General features: G+C 42.7%; 1 protein-coding gene across 2 annotated transcripts; it reads left to right on the forward strand.

The window, feature by feature from the left end:
- Nucleotides 1–1,519: 1,519 nt before the first annotated feature.
- Nucleotides 1,520–17,878, forward strand: zgc:100829 (uncharacterized protein LOC445149 homolog). 2 transcript variants are annotated; one of them, XM_040151137.1, is made up of 8 exons: nt 1,520–1,623; nt 2,335–2,897; nt 6,244–6,388; nt 6,619–6,721; nt 7,691–7,729; nt 7,827–7,868; nt 9,371–9,659; nt 16,628–17,878. In XM_040151137.1, exons 2-8 carry the CDS (start codon nt 2,711–2,713, stop codon nt 16,849–16,851), a joined length of 1,029 nt encoding a protein of 342 aa, XP_040007071.1. In that variant the 5' UTR covers nt 1,520–1,623; nt 2,335–2,710; the 3' UTR covers nt 16,852–17,878. The 2 variants fall into 2 exon arrangements, with proteins under 2 accessions (XP_040007071.1, XP_040007072.1); XM_040151138.1 differs by lacking the exons at nt 1,520–1,623; nt 2,335–2,897 and adding an exon at nt 3,107–3,887.
- Nucleotides 17,879–19,470: the final 1,592 nt, after the last annotated feature.

Genomic DNA, 19,470 nt, shown 5'->3' on the forward strand with positions numbered 1-19,470 from the left:
GAGCTCTGCAGAGACGCGAGATGGCAGCAAGTGTTTGGAAACGCTGCCTTTGCCTTAACTGTGCTTCCATCTTTATTCGACTTTGTGATTTAGCGCTATATCCTGAAGCAGTTATGCATAGGCTTTAGCGGTGACGTCATTCGCCGCGAGTTTCTCTGGCTTTGGCCACTAGAGGACGCTCTTCACCTAAAAATGATGACTCAGGGGCAGGGGGAAGAGCAGCGGGGCCCCCAGAGGAGAAACATGCCCTCGGACTTAACGTGGTGGATTTAACAACAAACAAGATAAACCGATACTTAAATAAAGGCCACAAGGCACATGCGCAGTTGAACAGAGAATATGCACCTACAATTTAGAGTGACTACATACAATTTAGGCCACAATTTATCTTTTATTGTTTGATTTTTTTTTGCTCGACAGGTTAAAATAAACAGTCCTCGAACAAAACGTAACATTTACACCACCTGAGCTCACGTTTTTATGTCACAGTACCTGGTAAGATCATGATCAAGACACCATTCAGATTCCCTAAGTAAAAAGTCATCATTTAAAGGAAGAACACACAAAAACGTGCTTTTTAGGTATGTGTGATACTGTGCTGACTGATGAGGTAATCACACACATTTCTCATGACTTTTCATACTTTGATATTTAGGCAATAATTATTTAATTACATACAGCACCGCGCAAAAGTTCGAGGCACTTCAGATGTTTAGGTTGTTATCCATCGCGCAGTACCATCAGGGAGGCGTCTAATTGGCCTCAAATTCATTCTGTAGCATGACAACGACCCAAAGCACACATCGCAAGTCATAAAGAACTATCCTCAGTGACGAGAAGAACAAGGGGTCCTGCAAGAAATGGTATGGCCCCTGCAGAGCCCCGACTTCAGCATCATCATGGAGTTAGTCTGGGATTACATGAAGAGACAGGAGACTCTTATACATCCTAAATCCACTATCAAATACCTTGAAAAATTGTGCACAGTTGGGCCAGGAGATTTGCTGCTGTTTTAAAGGCAAAGGGTGGTCACACCAGATATTGATTTGATTTAGGGTTTTTTTTTTCCGTGAATAACTCTTTTCCATTATTTATCTATTAAATTCTGCAAAGTTAATTGATAAATAAGATCTATTCACGGCAGTGTTTTTGAAAGCATCCACACTTTACTTTTGGGGTCTAAAAGCTTTGCACGGTACAGTATACATGTAGACAAACAACTGCAGGTTATATCTATTTAAGAGTTAGTGCGAGTTTAGTGTAGAGTTTTGCGAGTGGAGCTTGAACGTTTAGGTTTGGGGATTTTCCTCTCTCTCTCTCCCTCTCTCTCCCTGTTCCACCCCCCCCCACCCCCCCTTTTTTTACAACTTCTTTAATTTGTGATGTGACTTCCTGAATTGCTCTCTTCTTGTTTTTTTAAATGAAATGTGTGTGAGTGTGTGTGTTACTCCAAGAGAGAGACAGAGGGAGAGGGAGAGGGAGGGAGGGAGGGAGATTATGGAATGCTGTGATGTCATCAGCCCAGTCATACACACACACAAAGACAAGGAGGACCCACAGGCGCTCAGTCTCTCTCAGCTTAGTTAGCATACTCTGCTGTGGAGCGGCTGTCTACATCCCACTGTGAGTACTTCAGCAAATTCTACCCTTCTCTCACAACTCCCTTTCCCTTTGTATCACTCACTTTCTCTCGTCACTTTCACCCTTTCCCCGGGTTTCCTTCTCTGCACCCTACAATGTGTTTAGTAGACACCAATCTGTATTCCACCAGCGTGATACTTCTCAGTCTGAGACAAGCTTTCTTTCCCTCCAAGTGCTGCTTGTGTGGTAGCCATTGTTTAACTACCCACTGTGATTGGAAGAGTCCATTTCATTCCCCTTGTAAGAGAAGCCGGCTCACGCCGTCCTGGGCTCTCACCCCGTGTTTTTTTTTTTTCTTCTCTTAAAACCTGAAACTGACCATCTTAAAATGGAGCTGCTATCCCATGGGATTGTGGGGGAGAAAGGAACATGGGTTTGGGAGGGGATGTGTGGTTGGGAGGGGAGGGAGTGGGGTGGGCCACTGATGACAGAAACCGTCCAATTTTTTTGGAATCTCCTCCCTTTTTGGGGCAGTCTTTCTGTTAGTTAAGAATCGGGATTTGAGCTCTTCCGTATTCATGTAGGGAGGGACAAGATAACCCACTGAAATGGAATTTGCAAAGGAATGACTAAAAGAAAAGTTTCTCATTTGAGAGAAACATAGAGTATTGCAACTTTGAGAAAGATGTAGACTATTTGGAGCACACCATAACCTTCTAAATGTTTCTTCTCTTTGTTTTTTTTTTATTGTAGGTTGTCCCAGTGATGACCCTCAAAGTCAAAGGAAACTGATATCTTAGTAGAGTGGGGAAACTGCACAACACAAAGAGGAAACAGGATTTCGTTTGTGTGTGTGTGTGTGTGTGTGTGTCTGTGTGTGTGTGCGTGTGTGTGTGTGTGTGTCTGTGTACAGCATATGTGAAAATGAGCCTTGATTCGTGAAGAAGGGTTGAATGCGGTAAATAGGAGTGATTTTATGATAAAGAAGCCGTGGAAGTCTTCTTCTAATGACATGAGACTATAGACCAATACTGTCCACTTCAAGAAGCTGCTGGTCAAAGGACAGCGCCTCCGCCCTCTGACTGCTTGGCCAGGTGGTACCAGGTTAACCCACCATTCAGCCGCCAACATGCTGCAGCAGATTTTAAAGGACATGTACATTGACCCTGATGTCCTGAACGCTCTTAATGAGGACCAGAAAAAGACTCTGTTCCTGAAAATGCGCCAGGAGCAGGTGCGGCGCTGGAAAGAGCGGGAGGAAAAGCTAGAGAGAGAAGGGGGGGGCGCTGAGTGCAAGCGAACAAAACCAAAAAAAGGTAACCATGCCGGCCCATCACCACCACCTCACCTTTGTTAACTTTACTTCTTCTTGTTTATCTAGTTGGACAGGGTGCAGCTTCAAGTTTTTCAAGCACACTGACCATCACACTTTTAACAAAGCCTTTGATGGAAAACCATCCGTCCCCCTCTACACGCTGAATCCTTATAGTCAAGATGTTTGCATAGTGTGCTGTGAATTACCTGATAGAGTTACAAAGCTTGAGAAACGCACTGCAGAAGCATGTGTGCTTTGACTGTGACAGACTTCCTGTGATGCTGGATATTATGTAGCTGTTGCAGCTCATGTTTCCCATCATCTCAGCAGCTGTTTGCCAAAACAGGGAGAACGTTTACCTGAAGTCCATTTGGCAAGTTTAAAGTTTCCTACAATACAAACTTGTTCTAACAAACACCAGCTGCTCCATATTAATGTGTCTGTGATGCTGTAGAAATTGAAACTTGGAAGAAGACAATACCTACATGCTGAATGATATACAGACAGAATCCAGAGACCACTTATACTTCACTAAGAAGAAGTTCTATTTATATCTCAAGTCCTAAACAATTACAAGCAGATTGATGATGCTGGTGAGCTAATGTTAACATCACACTTACAGATGATGTTAACATTTACACAAGCAAAGCAAAGAGAATGCCATGGTAAAATGATATCCCCCCTGAGTGTGTTTTCAGAGACATGCCTTAATAGTGCCTAAGAGCTGCTATTATGATAGGTCTTAGAGCAAATGTAAAAAATGTATGTAATCATGAATGTGAGGTGTGTGGCAGTTTGTGTTCTCACACACGTGTTTTGCTTGCAGGCTCTCACTTAGATCACTTTGTTCGTAAGAGCAACAGAGAAGAATATTCACTGGGTCAGAGATGTCACTCATGTCTGGAACATCTTCACGACCAACAGAGATGAAATGGAGAGAAAAAGAGAAAAAAAATGTTGGCGAGGGGAAAATGCACAGGCCCTGAGAATGGTAAAGGGGTTAGTCAGGAACTGGGCTTCTGCTAAAAACAGCTAGAGTCAACAGTATACGTGCAGCAATCAAAGAAAAAAAAACAAGCAGAAACTCAAGAGGACACATGACTGTCCCGAAACTGGTTTGACACATACACAAAATCTTGCCTGTCTGCAATTTTCTCTTTGGTGGTAGTGAATCCTAATATGAGAAATGAATGGTGCAATGACTCTGATATAATACATTGTATTACATAAAATATTTTTATAATAGTTTTTTACATTTCAAAAAAAGGACTCCTAAATGACAAGGCTGGAAGGACAGCAGTTGCTAAAAAACCACTGGAATACGACCTAAAGCCAGTTAACAGCACACTGCAGTTGGTGCATTAACTCCGATTGACATAGTAATGTGATCTGTCTCGTCTTGACTAATAACGAAGCACTTACTATCAACTGTGGTTCAGAGTAAGGGAACAGTGCTCTTTCTATCTCGTAATGACCAAAGCAGCTGTCCCAAGGAGGCTGGATGGACACTGCAGGCTGAGATCACATGGTCCCAACTCTTCTCCACACAGGCTACATAGTGCGGAGGAAATGGTGGATAGTTTGTGTTTCTGTCTAAAGATAGGAAGTGAGTCAAGGCTCAATCTTTAAAACAATTAGCAGGGGGCAAAACAGGAAGCATGCAGGAAATGTATGTGTTTGAAAAACAAAGAGAGATTGATTTTATCAGGACGGCCTTGTGGGAGAGCTCACATGCGAAGTTTGTTTTTATGCGTAGAATGAAGCCGGCTTCTCTCTCGGCTGTCGTTAACAGCTCACATTTAGCCGTTTCTGATCATGACACTCTTGCTGTGGTAAGGCTGGCTTTATGGTAATTGGTGTTTATGTACAGTATGACTATATGCTGGTGTGTTTGTGTGCATGTGTTTATGTTGTAAGCAGACTGGTGACATTCACATGAGGCCGAGAAGCAAACTGCATAGCTAAGTGTAGAGCTTCTGTGAGTGAACACTTTTCGGATTAGTAAACTTGGTCTCGTTCTTCAGATATGGAGAACCGTCTTCTCTCATTTTAGAAACCTTATTCGGTTCACTTTGACACGGCAGTGCACCACACTGTTGCAAGCTTCATTTGAAATTGTGTTTTAACACTGTCCATTACAGTGGGACCTGGGGCATATGCCAACGCAAATTATAAGACGTCTTCCAAATGTCAGCTGACAGGGTTTCATCTCACCTGCACCTGAGAACGGTGTTGTGGTTGTAGCTGACAGTTTTGGCTGTCAGCTTGTTTACCAAGGTATGTTCTGACTGCTGTGTTTTCATAGTCATCCTGGTATGCCCTGCTGGAATGCGATCCACAGGCCAGGCTGGCAAAACCAGTTCACTATGAAAGCATGCTATGCTGTTTCCGACCCGACAAGCTCTCACCCTCTAAGCCTGCGTCAGCCTGCGTCAGCTGGGTTATCTCTATAAAGTAGCTTCTCTATGCTCCCAAACATAGTCACAAGGCAGTGACATGTTTGTATGAGTGTGATCATGTGTGGCTTTGTGCTACTAAGCTTATGAGGACTCAATGTCCTCGCAAAGACAGACAAAGAGAAGCTGAGAGAGCTTGTGACACAAGATGTCATTCATTGATATTTCTTGGGTTAGGAATTGGGGACTGGGAATTAAAAGATGATATCGTGTGAGAATTAGTTCAGGTGAGGGAAATCAATACAGTCCTAACAAGTACACGCATGTCTATCTGATTGTTTGTGTGTGTGTGTGTGTGTGTGTGTGTGTGTCTGTGTTTGTAGGGCTAGGCCAGGAAGACAGGGGTTTTTCCCTGTCAACTCTGTTTATATCATCTATATGAAGATGCTGTCTCATACATTTGTGAGGGACTGCCTGGGCCCCACCAGCTGTTCCTCCTGTCTGTCTATGAGCCAAAATAGCAGCCTCAACTTATCACATACACCGCTGATAAGCTGACAGTTTTTATTTCAGAATCCACAGAGCTGCAACGGATTATCTCAGAGATATGGAATAGTTATCAATACAGTATGTCAAAAATAACTGTTTCAAAATTATGACTGGTATTTCAAAATCCTGTGAAGTTCAGAGAACGTAGAATCTGTAAAATGTTGACAGAACTGAGCAACACTTGGCCAATCACAAAAAATACATAAAAAATATTGATATTACTAAGTGCATCTTTTCTGTAAAGACATTCCAATTTATTCTGCGTTCACTTTTCATTTCTTGCATATACTTTGAGTAACAGATCTTTGTATATTCAGAACCACTTTCAAACACTGACCCAGTGCTTCAATAGCCTGTTAACTCATCGTTTGCATCTGTGCATGTGTGTCGTGTTTCCCACAGCCAACAGTAAGAGTGTAAGCTGGCTGCTCGGCCGGGATGGAGATGTGGCGGTCATCGTGATCGGGGAGATGGATGAGCTGAGCTCCAAATTCATCTGCTCAGGATTTGGAGAAAAGAAGGCGCCGAGTCTTCAGAGCAGCACTTAGTAATACACTTTTGCAATATAACACAGACAGTCATTTGTTAGATTACAGACAGTGACTAATATATAACATTAAAAAAATCTATTAGTGTCTCACTGGTTTAATGTTAATTCAAGGGGTTATCAGGGTGTTTCTGTTGTAAACCTAATAATGACATGGCAGTTTTTAAGAGAGCATGTATACTGGATTGTATATGCAAAGAGGTATGATGTGGTCTGATTATGTTTTACAGCCTTCAAACTATCTTGAAGAGCAGAAAAACCACAGAACTGGTCAGGACCGAGAGAGAGAACCTCCCTCCTAAAACACAACCTGGAATCTCACTGAATTTAACGGTTTGTAGCTGTTTGTTCCTGGCCCTAATAAATCAAATCACGTCGTCTTTCATGGTGATTCTCGGGCTTGGGAACAAAGAGGATTTAGAGGGGGAAGATTTCATACTCTTTTTCTCTATTTTGTCCATTTGTTTTTATGTGAAATTACTGCCTCCGAGGCTATCTCTAATTTGATCAAAGAGAATCACTGGTCTGTCAGATCAGCTCATATCAAGATCCTATAATATCCGTTTGTCCTGTCATCTTTGCCTCTTAACTGATCCATTGTCTCATCCCCTCGACTCAACCCCTCCTTCTCTTATGTAACATTTCCATCACTTCATTTCCACTTCTCTTACCTGCAGTGCAGTTTGTGAAAACTATCTGCGAGGCTTTTGAGCAATAGCCGGTGACAATCGGTTTCCCCCCTTTCCGAAACCTCGCTCCACTAATTTTGAGCCTGTATTTTCTGTCAAAAATCAGCCCTCAGTGTGGATCGTTTCCAGGGCGGTGATACGTTGGGTGTGTGCGCATTTGGCGGTGTGTGTGAGCTGTTGATTTTGGAGTTGGGGGGGGGGGCTCGGCTCTTTTTTTTTTCCACGCTATCTTAAGGAGAGATTTTGCTGCGTTGTCATGGCAACCCCGCACACACTGAGCCCGAGTGAGCCGGGCTGGATGGTCTCATCTGGCCTGACCGCGATGGTGCTCTGAGCTGAAGCGGCACACTGCTCACTCAGTGGAAAACGCCATCAGCCCGGCCAGTCACCGGTTTTCCCGCAGTCACGTTACCACACCCCCTGCACAGATATGTCTTTTACCACTCATCATCTGCAATATTCTTTTCTTGGATTAGCTATCCTCGGCCCGTAATTAACTCCTAAACTCTGGCTATTTTCCCCTGCTCCTTCCGCGTACCGAACCGTCTCAAAGTCAAGGAGGATGACGTGTCGCCTCCAGTATCATCTAACATGGCACTTTCTCTCCCAACAGGGGAAATGTGAGGAGACAAGCACTTTACTCCCTCTGCCGGTGAGTTCGAGCAACCGCCCGCCACAACTGAGCTCTGTGCTCTCCCGGTTGCATCATTGCCCGTAGCACTCATGTAATGTCTTTGTCAAACCCACAGGTGTCAGTGAGTGAGCATTCATCATCTCCGGCGGCAGAAAAGGTATTTTTTCTTGAATTTGAGGAATCCTTGAAGATTGCTCTGTATTGTTCCTGCATTTCAGTGTGAGCTTTCAAAATGTTTTACAGCTCTTAGTAGGCTATATATTCTAGATGTTTTTTTTAAAGCAAAGCACAGTGTATTTTCCAGTGCCTTCTGCACCGAACGGCACATTTTAAAACACAGCCTCAGATATCCCAGCAAGGTCTGATTAACAATGTCAAGACAAGAGCGATCCACTCTTCGGCTCTTTGAAATGTGGCTTTAGTGTGCAGACATGTTTTTTCATGGCTGTCCCACCCTCTGCGAGTAACAGGAAATGGTGGTTAGGCCAGCTGTCCCCTCACTCCCAGCCTCTGTGCAGATCATCTTTCTCCCAGCATTCTCCCTCTCAGTGCGCTGTCTCCTCTGGCTGCCGCACCCCTCATAGCTCTCTCTGGGGAACAGCTGAACTGAACTGTCCTCCCACTGGCTCCATCATCGCTCCAGACTTGGGTTGTCGGGGGAGTGCGCTCTCTATGTCCCCTTGCTTTCTTTCTCTCTCTGTGTTTATGTGCATGTAAATGTGTGTGTGTGTGTGTGTGTTTGTGTGTGTGTGTGTGTGTGTGTGTGTGTGTGTGTGTGTGTGTGTGTGTGTGTGTGTGCAGGTGACATGCGCTGCAAGAACAGCTGAATCACAGAGGCAAGGCAGGATTTCTGGACTGCCCTAGAACAGATGGTTGATGAACTTGATCAGGGAATTAAAACGCCAGAGATAGAGAATGCGTCAGTCGCAGATGGATGGGATTGTGGGATAGTCTCCTGAGGTTTGGGCGCGTGAGCTCTCCTCTGTTCTCTGTTTTTCCCTCCTCTTTCCCTCCCACAGAAGGAAATGTCTCTCCCTAACTTCTTATATCTATACCAGACTGTCTACGTTACAGAACCAAGCCGATCTCTGGCTAACCCATGCCAAACCTTCTTAAGTGTGGATGTGGCAATGAACATCCACACTTAGGAAGGTTTGGCCGGTCTGGCAGCCAAGAATTCACAGCCTAAGCTTGCCCTTACACATTCATTATTTTGCTGAATGTCTTGTTTGTAGACTGAATGACTGGTTCCTGGAAGCAGGAGGGGGCTGGTTCGGTGCTGCAGATGTAGCGGTGGCTGTTGCCTGCACTGCTGCTGGTTTTCTGCAGTTGATTTAGAGCAGGAAGGAGTCGGTCTGATAGAGGAGGAGATTGAGATTGCTGATTAAGAAGGCGTAAGATCAGGAAGGAAGATTAGCAAGGCAGCTTGATTTCCCAGTCACCTTATAATTTTCTCTCCACACATCCTTAAACTCTTAATCAGTGGTCATAGTTCTGTTTGTTTCATTCTGGTGCAGTATAGTCACTGGAGAACTGTAATTTGGGGAATCATTTATCCAATGATTTAATCAAACATGACAGTAATTCCACTGTATGTGAATTAGCTGTCAACACTGATCGCACTCTTCTGTCCCCTTTTGTCACTCTTTCCTCTGCAAGCCCGAGTTGAAGTCAGCCGATGCGACTGAGGAGAAGTCAGTTCCCCAGCCCTCAATCTGCTCCAGGCCTCCCATGAGAGTTAGCCCTGTCAACGTGAGACCAGCTTCTGCAAATGCGGCACCAGGCTCTGTCAACACGAGACCCGGCCTCGCAAATCTGAGGCTGGCCAGCGCCGCGCCATACTCTTCCCCCAGCAGCACCGTCAAAATAGACTCTGGAAAGACAGCCACCAAGAGTGGCCTGTGCTCACAGGAACCTCAGAAGCCCCAGGAATCACAGGCTGGGAATGGTGAGTGAGGATAGCATCATGGATAAGGGTACATGTTGGGTCTAATGTCAAAATAAATATATAAATAAATATATAAATAAATGTATTTTAGAGAAGTTCATAAAAGCTTCCTCTTTGTCCATTTGATGAGCTAGTATTTTTTCCAGTCCCCGTGGTCTTTCACTTGCTGGCGAAAAAAACAGTAAAAAAACGCACAGCAATATTAATGATGGTTGGTGTCATCATGGATAAACACAGCTAATAGAGACAGCTCTGGAAAATTGGATACCCACAAATCTTACTATAAAACTTCGGCTATGTTTTGTTGGTTTTTTTAGTTTAGTTAGATCTCTACATATTGGAGAAAGACTGGACGCAGATGTGGGTTGAAAATTGAGTCAACAGTATTGCAGATAGCTAACATGAAGATCACCACAAGCCACTGAGCCGACGAGAGAACTCTTTTGCGCTGTTTTCTTCTCTTCTCTGAGTGTAATAATGGCTGTGGAGAGCTGAGCATAGCCACTCTGAACAAAGTTCATACTAGATAGGCTTCCCAGTGCTGCAGCAAGAAGGAAGGATTTATTTCCCCAAACCTAATGTGCTCGCCAAACAGTGCCTCAGCCCGCTGGAATCTTTATGGACTGGCAGAGTAGAAAGAGGCCAGCCTAGAGGGGAAAAAATCTTATGTGACTGGGATGTGTGTCGCGGTACCACATCGCCCCTGCACCCCTGCTTGTTTGGTAGCTTCTCTATTGTCACGGGTGAATGTTAGAAGTGAAATTGTCAATACACACTCTCGACTGGTTGAGGTGCATGGTCATTTAAACAGATCAAATTTGATGTTACAGAACAGATTGACATAACATGCAACTCTGGTCCTTCAGAGCAATATTAAATGATTTTTGATTTAAATCCGAGCTGAAATGAGCAATAGGCAACCCCTAAAAGGACTTGGTCTTTAACATTCATCCTTTTTAGTTAATGTTAATATTTAACTATTAAAAATAAAATGTCTACTATTCAGTTATTTGGCATATTTAGTATGCACCCTGTTCCAAAACCATATTATAGGGGAACCTTACATTCACTTTAAATTAAATGGTGGTTTAACATCATAAGATAATTTTACAGAAATGAAATATCATACTAACATTTCTTCTTATTTTGCCCCTAAATTTGGTTTAGTCACATAAGAATATCGTATATAGCAATATCTGAAAATATAAAATGGATGATACAAATCGTTTAGGATACTCACAAAGAGATGCATGAGAAATAACACAATCAGTTTATAACTTTTGAACTATTTGATCTTTATTAGAATGAGTGCCGGCCTAACACAGTGTAAGAGCAGGTGACTTTGTAATGCATAAAGCTATTACGGGAGAGCGGTGGCAAAACCAGCCAATTAAGACCCTTACAAGCATCACATTTAAATTGGTTTTCATAGTTTATTCTGTTTTTCACAAAGAAGTGAGATACTGTATCTGTCTTTTTTTTTCTCTCCTTGTGTCTGTTATGTGGTCTGTACTATTTGCATATCTTTACCTTTGTCCATGCAGATGTTCATTGGCGTAGATAATAGGGATTTTTTCAGAGGTGAGAGTTTTTTTCACAACAGATATCTTGGGCCTTGACATCAATATTATTGTCACTAGGTCTTGCACTAGGTCCTCTCTCTGCAGATTACAAGTATGAATCTTGTTTGAAACATCATTGAGATTCCTTGACTTCCTGTCTGAACACAGCACCAAATTTCATGAATTGACCAAACACTCATTCACCATACCGTGACCCAGTTATGCAGAAAAATGGATAGTGTAAAGGTGAAATTAGCACCATCCAGTGGAAAACAGTGATATTGTAGTAAAAAGTCCAGGCGGATAGAGAACCTCATCTCCATAAGGTCCCTCTGCTGGAAAAATGCTCATCCTACATCTAAGTTAGGAAACATGCTCACGCAGATACACTTTACCCTGTAACATTTCCTGGACGTTGCTATGTTCTGAGAAAATGTGTCTCTGTTTCCTCAGTTGGGAAATAACAGAGAAGCTTAAAAGCAAAGTAAGATTTCTCCTCCAGGATTTGAACCGTTTGGTGGAGAATGCAAGAAAACTGGATTTTTCTTATTATTATTTTGAACACTGATTGTGAGAGGCAGGCTGGGCCAATGCCATCCTTAACTAATGTAGTTTGAAATGAATGCAGAATTAGATAAATTGCCAGCCTAACATTAGCTGATTCAAATTGTGTCGGTGTGGATCATTTCCTTCATAAAAAGACACCACAACAGCAAACTCAGTTCCTCAAGGCTGAGTGTCTGTGTATTCTTTTGCCTCCATGTTTTCTAGCACTTGTTGAAGACAGCTGAATGTACAAAAAAAAAAAAATTCTAAAACTATTTCTGTTTTTTTTCCTCCCTCTCTTTAGTGTCTGGTTCATTCTGAACATTCCTGGCAGTTCCATGTAGATTTTGGAGGCCAGGCAATTCTCTCAAAAGCCCAGACACAAGAAATGTAACAAGCTCTTAATAATGTAACGAAGAGGTAAAAATCCTGGATATAGTTTTGAAACCGTGTTCACAGCTATTGACTGAACTAGACTGAACTGACCTGAACATAGAATGTTATAATCAAATTGCGAATTGAAGGGAATTTCTGCTTTAATACCGTCAGGGGAAAAAAATCTGTTTTTGGAGGCATGTATAGAGAGCTCGGAGCTTTTAAGGTGATTTATCAGTGGGATGAGGAACAGTTTCACAGAACACAAATGACCAAAATCTGGATAAGGAAAATAGACCAAAAGGTATAATTGCAATAAATTCTGGTTGCATGGGCATGTTTCTGTGTGTGCCTGCGCCTACATTAGTGGCTAGCTATGAAATCAGTGGGCAATGCCAGTACAGCAAATAACAGGCGAATGGAGGGAAGAGGAAAGAAAGGGAAAGAAAAGGGAAAGGAACAGCTGGTGTGGTGGGAGTTGAGGTGGGCTGAACACAGTGCTGAATAAATGTGTCTTGACTCTGGACAAAAAATACTGACTGAGTGTCTGTTCATGACAATGGCAGGAAGCTTGGTCCAAGGGGAGGAGGAGGCAGACTAGGATAAGGCTCATGCCTCAGCTGTTTTCTTTTGAATGTGGGTAATGACAAGGATTTCTGCATCCTGTGAGCAGAGACTGTGGCCCAAGCAACACTTGTAGAAGATTAACTTAATAATCTGATGTAGTGCATTAAGCCATTGAAAGTAGACTGAACCTGTTGTAACCTCCTCAGTATAACACTTGAGAGTTCAAGAAGTTGTACATGAGATTGGACAGCAGTGCACAACACCAGAGAGGATAGGGTAAAAGGTATCACCAAACAGAAAGTATTACATTTTAGATATTGTCAAGATGGAGCCGTCAAAAGTCAGGAAAACAACATGCAGGGACGAGTAATCACAAATTGGGAAAATGATGTGAGTTTTTCAGGGAACAGAATAAGCTTTTAATTTAATGTGAAGTATTTTTGCTGTCTGAAATACGGGATTCAAGAAAGCTTAACTTTAAGAAGCATTACATTTACTTTTAATATTAAAATGTATCATTTGCCTAAAGATATCTGGATGATTACAAAACAGATGGAAATCAGATTTAAATTGTTGTATTGTATAAAAACAATGGTGTAAACAACTTATTTAAAAATTACCATCTGAACGGCAACCACTGTCTACTTTAACAGGTCACATTGTTACTGTTACTCTTATTTTTATACTTTTAATTACTGCACCTCTTTCTGTTTTTTCTCTTCTGTTTCTACTACCTGAAGCATTTTCTGTGCTGTCAATATCGCAAGAGGAGCTAATTTAGTGCAAACTGGAAAGATCAAAGTCCTATCTCAGTCCCGTTTCCTCTTTCTCTATTAACATTAGTTTATACTAATCTACTCTTTTTCACAAAAACTGATTATTTTTTATATTGATACTTGGTAAAAACTGAACATGATGAGCCTTACTGATAACTTGGATACTAAGTTGTGGGTCATCTGCATAAAAAAGAATGTGAAAGACATATTATGGGCAATATTTCAGATAACAGGGTGAGCATGTAGAATCTGTGTGTGAGTCTAAACCTGAACCTAGAGATGCAGATATATGTGCTGTGTTTGTGTGTGTCATGATTTCAGTATATATATACGTGGGTGTGAAAGTGTATCAAACTCCAGCTGCTGGCAGTGTATGTTCATATGTGTATGCTTGTGTGTTTGTGTGCGTTCATGTTTACAAGCCCGTCTCTGTCTGTTGGTCGGCTTTCCTCTCCTCTGTCTTCACCTTCAGCGGGAAGGACACACATTCCAGCACTGCTTCCCGACTCTAGCCCTGGGCGACGCTCAGCCAGAGCTGATAAGTGACAGGGGCCCCAGCCCCCACACAGGAGGCCCCCCCCCCACTTCCACACACACACACACACACACACACACACACACACACACACACACACACACACCTCCTCTCCTCCCTGCCCTTCAGTCCACAGACGTGCTGCTCGGGAATTCTGCCCTCTGCCCCACTTCTGCCCCCCACCTCCCCCTCCTCTCTTTCTGCCAGAGACGTGGAGGTCTTTAAAGAGATAGATTGGTCTTTAATTTTTGTGCTAGCCTGGTCAGTGACACTGCTTCCCGCCCCCTCCTCTTTTGTCCTCCCCGTACATTTACGAGCTGGACTGAGATGTGAGGAGTGGTGTCCAAAAGCTCAAATGGGAGATTAATCAATCTTGATGAGAGATTTAATGCAGAGATTCTCTTTCATTTTAATAGGTGTTTTCGCAGGTAGCTTTAATGACTGTTTCTGCTGACGGCGCTAAGAGTGCAACTGCTGACGATAGCTACAGGCAGAAAGGCGTGGGGTTTGAGCATTTTTTGGGTGTGTTAAGACAGGTTAGTCAGGTTACCTGTGTGAAGGTCGTGAGGCTTTGCCTCAAGATATTCTCTCAAAAGATACATATAGGTATATATATTTGTATTATTTCTTTACAACAGTCCATGCCAATAATACCAGTTCTCCCTCTCCTTCTCTTTCTATCTCTCTGTCTCTCTATTAAGCATTCAACTCAGACATGCACTAAGGCTCTGAGCTCAAAAAACTATCTGACCATGAGTGTGTATGTGCCTGCGTCTGTGTTTGTGCGTATCTCCGTGTGTGTTTGTGTGTGTGTGAATGTGTGCGCACTCGGTGCGTGCCTGAATGTGTGTCAGCCTCAATTGCTGGAGCCTATCCAAGGTTTCCGTGGTGACCACACAACACAACGAGACAATCAGAGGCAAGCCCACGCAGCGCAGCGAGAGGACATTAACGCAGGAACCGCGGGTCAGGGGGCAGAGGAAGGCAGGGCAAGACAGAGGGAGAGGAAGATGAAGAGGGAGATGGAGGGAGGTGTTCGAGCCATAGGGAGAGGGGCGGGAGAGAGTGAGCGCGAGGAGAGAAAGGAGAGTAAACAACAATAAACAATAACACAACCTTAAAGGCTACTTCAGGTCTCTACCTTTCATGCCTGCAAGACATCAAGAGCTCTAAAGGTTTCCTGGCCCCAGGAGTGCCTGTGTGGTTTTGGCTGTACCCCACCTCTGTGTGTGCGTGTGTGACTCTGTGCTATGCCGTGGTGTTAGTCAGAGATGGCTCCATGCGTGACTGAATCCATGAGCAGGAGGGCTGTGCAAGGGTGCATGATTGTGTGTGTGTGGTGTGTGTGTGTGTGTGTGTGTGTGTGTGTGTGTGTGTGTGTGTGTGTGAGAATGCACGGACCTGAATGTAACGTGAGAATGTGTGTATGTCTTTTGAAATTCAACTGTTAGAAACTGTGTGTATGTTTGTGCCTGTTTTCACTTTATTTTGTGCTTGTGTGTGAGAGCTTGTGTGTGTCTGTAGCCGTGCACGCGGGCGCTCTCACATATCTCTGTCCCCCGGGGATGACGCTAAAAATATGTGGCTCCTCAAGCCTTCTGGTGTCTGAGCAGCGTCTGTCTGCTCTCCATTGCCGTCCCTGTGGCCCTCCCTCCCCTCCGTTACTCCCGTTCCCTTCATTCCTCCCTCAATTACACCCTCTTCCAAACACAGTACCTCAGCAAGCACACACACACACACACACACACACACACACACACACACACACACACACACACACACATACACAAACACACACACACACACCAACTACACCCAGCTGTGTCCCTACTTCCACTGAGGATGACCTCTGCTCAGCCAGAGTGGGATAAAAGGAGGCGAATGAGAAGGGGGGGGGGTAGAAAGGAGTAAAGAAAGATCTAGGCACAGTATTTGGAGAGGGGAAATGATTGGGCAGTGAAGGAAGACTGGTTTCCTGTTTTTACAACAATAGCACACATGGATTGAACGTGTAACTGTCATTGTTTATGGTTTTACCGATTTCCACTGAGAAAAAATCTGTTTAAACCGATTTTCACCTTGATCTGTTCTCATGGTCTCAAAAGGCGATGTGTTACCTGATGCAAGAAGACATTGACCACCGTAGTTTACAGTAAACAGGGTCTCCTTGTGACAGGTGTAGCCCAGAATACACAGTGAAGAGAAATACTAAGAGAAAATGTAAATGAATTGATGATTATGTACTAAAATCTCTCTAAGGAAGTTTTTAAAACAAAGTTTATTTTCAAGAGCTTTATACAGTTTATGGTAGATACAGGGTGGAACATTTAAAACAAGGAAACTGCACGTGCTAAATAATAAACCTCGATAACAAAAAAATTACACGTAAATTTTAAAATACATGTATTTATATTAAGCATTAAATATACTGCAAAATACACCCATTTTAGAAATATTCATAATAAACACTGAAAAATTCCAGTTTAAAAAAAAAATAAAAACCTAAAAATAAAATAAAATATCTAAATTAATGTCCCCTCTGTATATGGCAAGCAGATTGTCACCCATATGGTGAAGCTCCTAAGGAAATCTCGTCCTCTCTTTCAGATATTGGTGCATCAGAAGTGTCTCGGAGGGCTGCCTCGGAGGAGGCCGGGTCATCAGGGAGCGCACCAACCTGCGCAGGGCGTGGCCGGGTGGCTCAGCTGATGAAAACCTTCAGCGCTGACAACCCCACAACCCCCACACAGACCCCCGCTCGCGGCATAAAGCCCCCTCTCCCCACCAAGCCTAGCCACTTGCGTCTAACAACCACACCTTCTGTCAGGTAATCCATACAAACCAATGCGCAGACGCCCACACCCAGTTTCAAGCATCCACGTTGTTCAAAGAAAACCAAACGGGACAATGTCAGGCATCCATTGTGAAGCATCAGCCAGTAGGCTAATGGGACGGGGAACTCTAAACATGGCTCTCAGAAATGGTAATGCTCACAGTGTTGCTATCACTCCCAAACTTTAGCAGTGGAAATGCTTGAATGTAATGTTTCTTTTGTTTTTGGATGCTGCAGTACTGTAAACACTCTTTGTGGGAAAGAAATTCCAAAGCAATTGATTGCAATTGAATATTTTTTTGTTAAACAAACAGTACTTTTACCTTTTATGTATTTGCCAGGGAATTGATGACTATCACATGTATTAACTTTTCTGATTCTTTCCACTTTGTGTAACGTGGAAAAATACACCCTCGTTCTAACACAGTTTTTTTTTTGTCAATTTCACAGAGCCTGTGCACACAATATTGTTTACTTACAAATTCCATTATTTTCATCTATTATGAGACAATTTGCATTAGCTCCTGTGCAGTGTTTTTCTTTTAATTTTCATCTTCTTGAACGAAAGAACGGGCATGGGCAGGCAGAATGGGGTGAAATAAGGTACAGTAGGGCCCTCCTTCATCTTGCTGTCTCCTCCCTGGGAATAGTGTAGGTTTGTTTATTTGTCACAGTGCAATGTATGTCTCCCACTGCCACCTGGCAGGAACCTCACTGCGACCTGTTGCGGACCAATGACAGTGCCAAATGCCTCATCTGTCACTCCCAGTGGATCAAATCCTGGCAAGTTAGACAGTGGCTGCCAAATAATACAGCTCTGTTTTTGCTATTCTCCATTTTTTTTTCAGTTTTTTTTTTTTTTAGATTTATGCTTCTTTCTTTTTTTTTTTTTTACATTTTCTATAGGGAGAAAGATGGTTTTTTTTGTAATGGGATATTTAACGCTACTACAATGCTCACTTGTAAAATGAGAGGCATCTTTAACCTTGATGTCAAGTTTGTATGGTGAAATCAAAGAAACAATAAAACTGTGTAAATTGAACAACTTGCTTCTTTAAAAAATGTAATTCTTTGCGTATTTTCTCTCTCCCACTCTTTCTCTGTTTATGCCACTAACTTACATCCTTCATAATTCCATACTGACATAATACATATTTCTTTTTTCATGTCTTGTAGCTTACAGAGGGCAAACATTTTAGAATCAAGCATCTATAACAACATTTTAATTCTTTCAACTGCTGTAATCACAATTGCATACTATATGAAATGAGAAACTTTGATTAGCAGAATCCAACTCACAACACTGAAATGCCGTACAGTTTGCAGCTAGTTCAATTAGAATATACGTAACTTTTCTTTGTCTGGTCTTAGCGAATAGGCCTCCATGCTTCGCCAGGGCCGGCGTAAATTTTTCACTTGAATTTCAACAGGGCCACACATCCACCCCCGAGCTTGTTATTACTGCGCTCAGACATTTCCAGCAAAAATGCTCCAAAAGCTTGTAAATGACATTTAAATATTTGCTGATACTAAAATTGTGAGGCATATTTTCACCTTCGTATCTGTGATTTCTGTTGCAGATCGTGGTTACCTCGGCTAATGTTTGGCAGCTGTCTAATCTGTTTAAAGAAAATCTCCACTGTAACAAATCAGCTCACTGGGGTGAATAAAAGTCACACTCCAACATTGTATAAATTGATGCAACACTCAGTGATTAGTGAGGAAGTGAGAAATGCCTGCTGCTGTACATAATCTTCATTAACAAGGTTTAGAAAGCAAGTAGTCAGTGTAGTCTTGTCATTTATCTAGCAGAATAAAGTCAATTTCATGAAATCAGGTTATGGGTGTTGAAGAAAGAGTAGCACCTGTCTCTTGGGGGCTATAGGATATAATTACATAACTGCAAAATGATACATTTCCTACTTGTGAGGGGCTTTTCAAAGGGGATAAGCCTGAAAGAGATCCATACACACCCACAAGCACACAGTGCACACGCGTCTGCTTGGACGTACAGAAGGACGAAGAGTATGGTGGTGTGTTATTGCACTACAATGGCAATAGTAGATCTGTAATGCAATACAGTTATGCAGTACAGTAGGGTACAGTAGTCACCATATTCGCAACAGGGGACATTATGTAAGTGTGTGTATGTGTGTGTATCTGTAATAGGCTGCTTTTGGGGACAAGTTTCAGACTAAAGACCAGTTAACTGGGGACAGATTGTCCAATTGGGGACAAAAGCCACGTCCCCTTTTTGGAAAAAGCGGATTTTTGGGTCAATGGTTAGGGTTAGGATAAGTCTCCAGGAAATAAATGCAAATGCCCCCAAAAGTGACCAACTGACCACCGTGTGTGTATTTGTGTTTTGTGTGTGTGTGTGTGTGTGTGTGTGTGTGTGTGTGTGTGTGTGTTTGTGAGCCTGTGTTAATGGAATGGACTGTAGCAGTTGTCAGTTGTGTGGTTGTTTCTGAGAAGTTCATAGGACAACAATTCATCAAGACTCTTTCTTTTCACAACAGGCTGCATTCACAAACACAAACAGACACTTGTAGTATCATCATCACAGTATTTTCTTTTGAGCAAACTTTTACAAGCGTCATTACCAGTCATTGTTTTG

This window comes from Xiphias gladius, chromosome 17 (assembly GCF_016859285.1).
Source record: "Xiphias gladius isolate SHS-SW01 ecotype Sanya breed wild chromosome 17, ASM1685928v1, whole genome shotgun sequence".
NCBI classification, from domain to species: Eukaryota; Metazoa; Chordata; class Actinopteri; order Istiophoriformes; family Xiphiidae; genus Xiphias; species Xiphias gladius.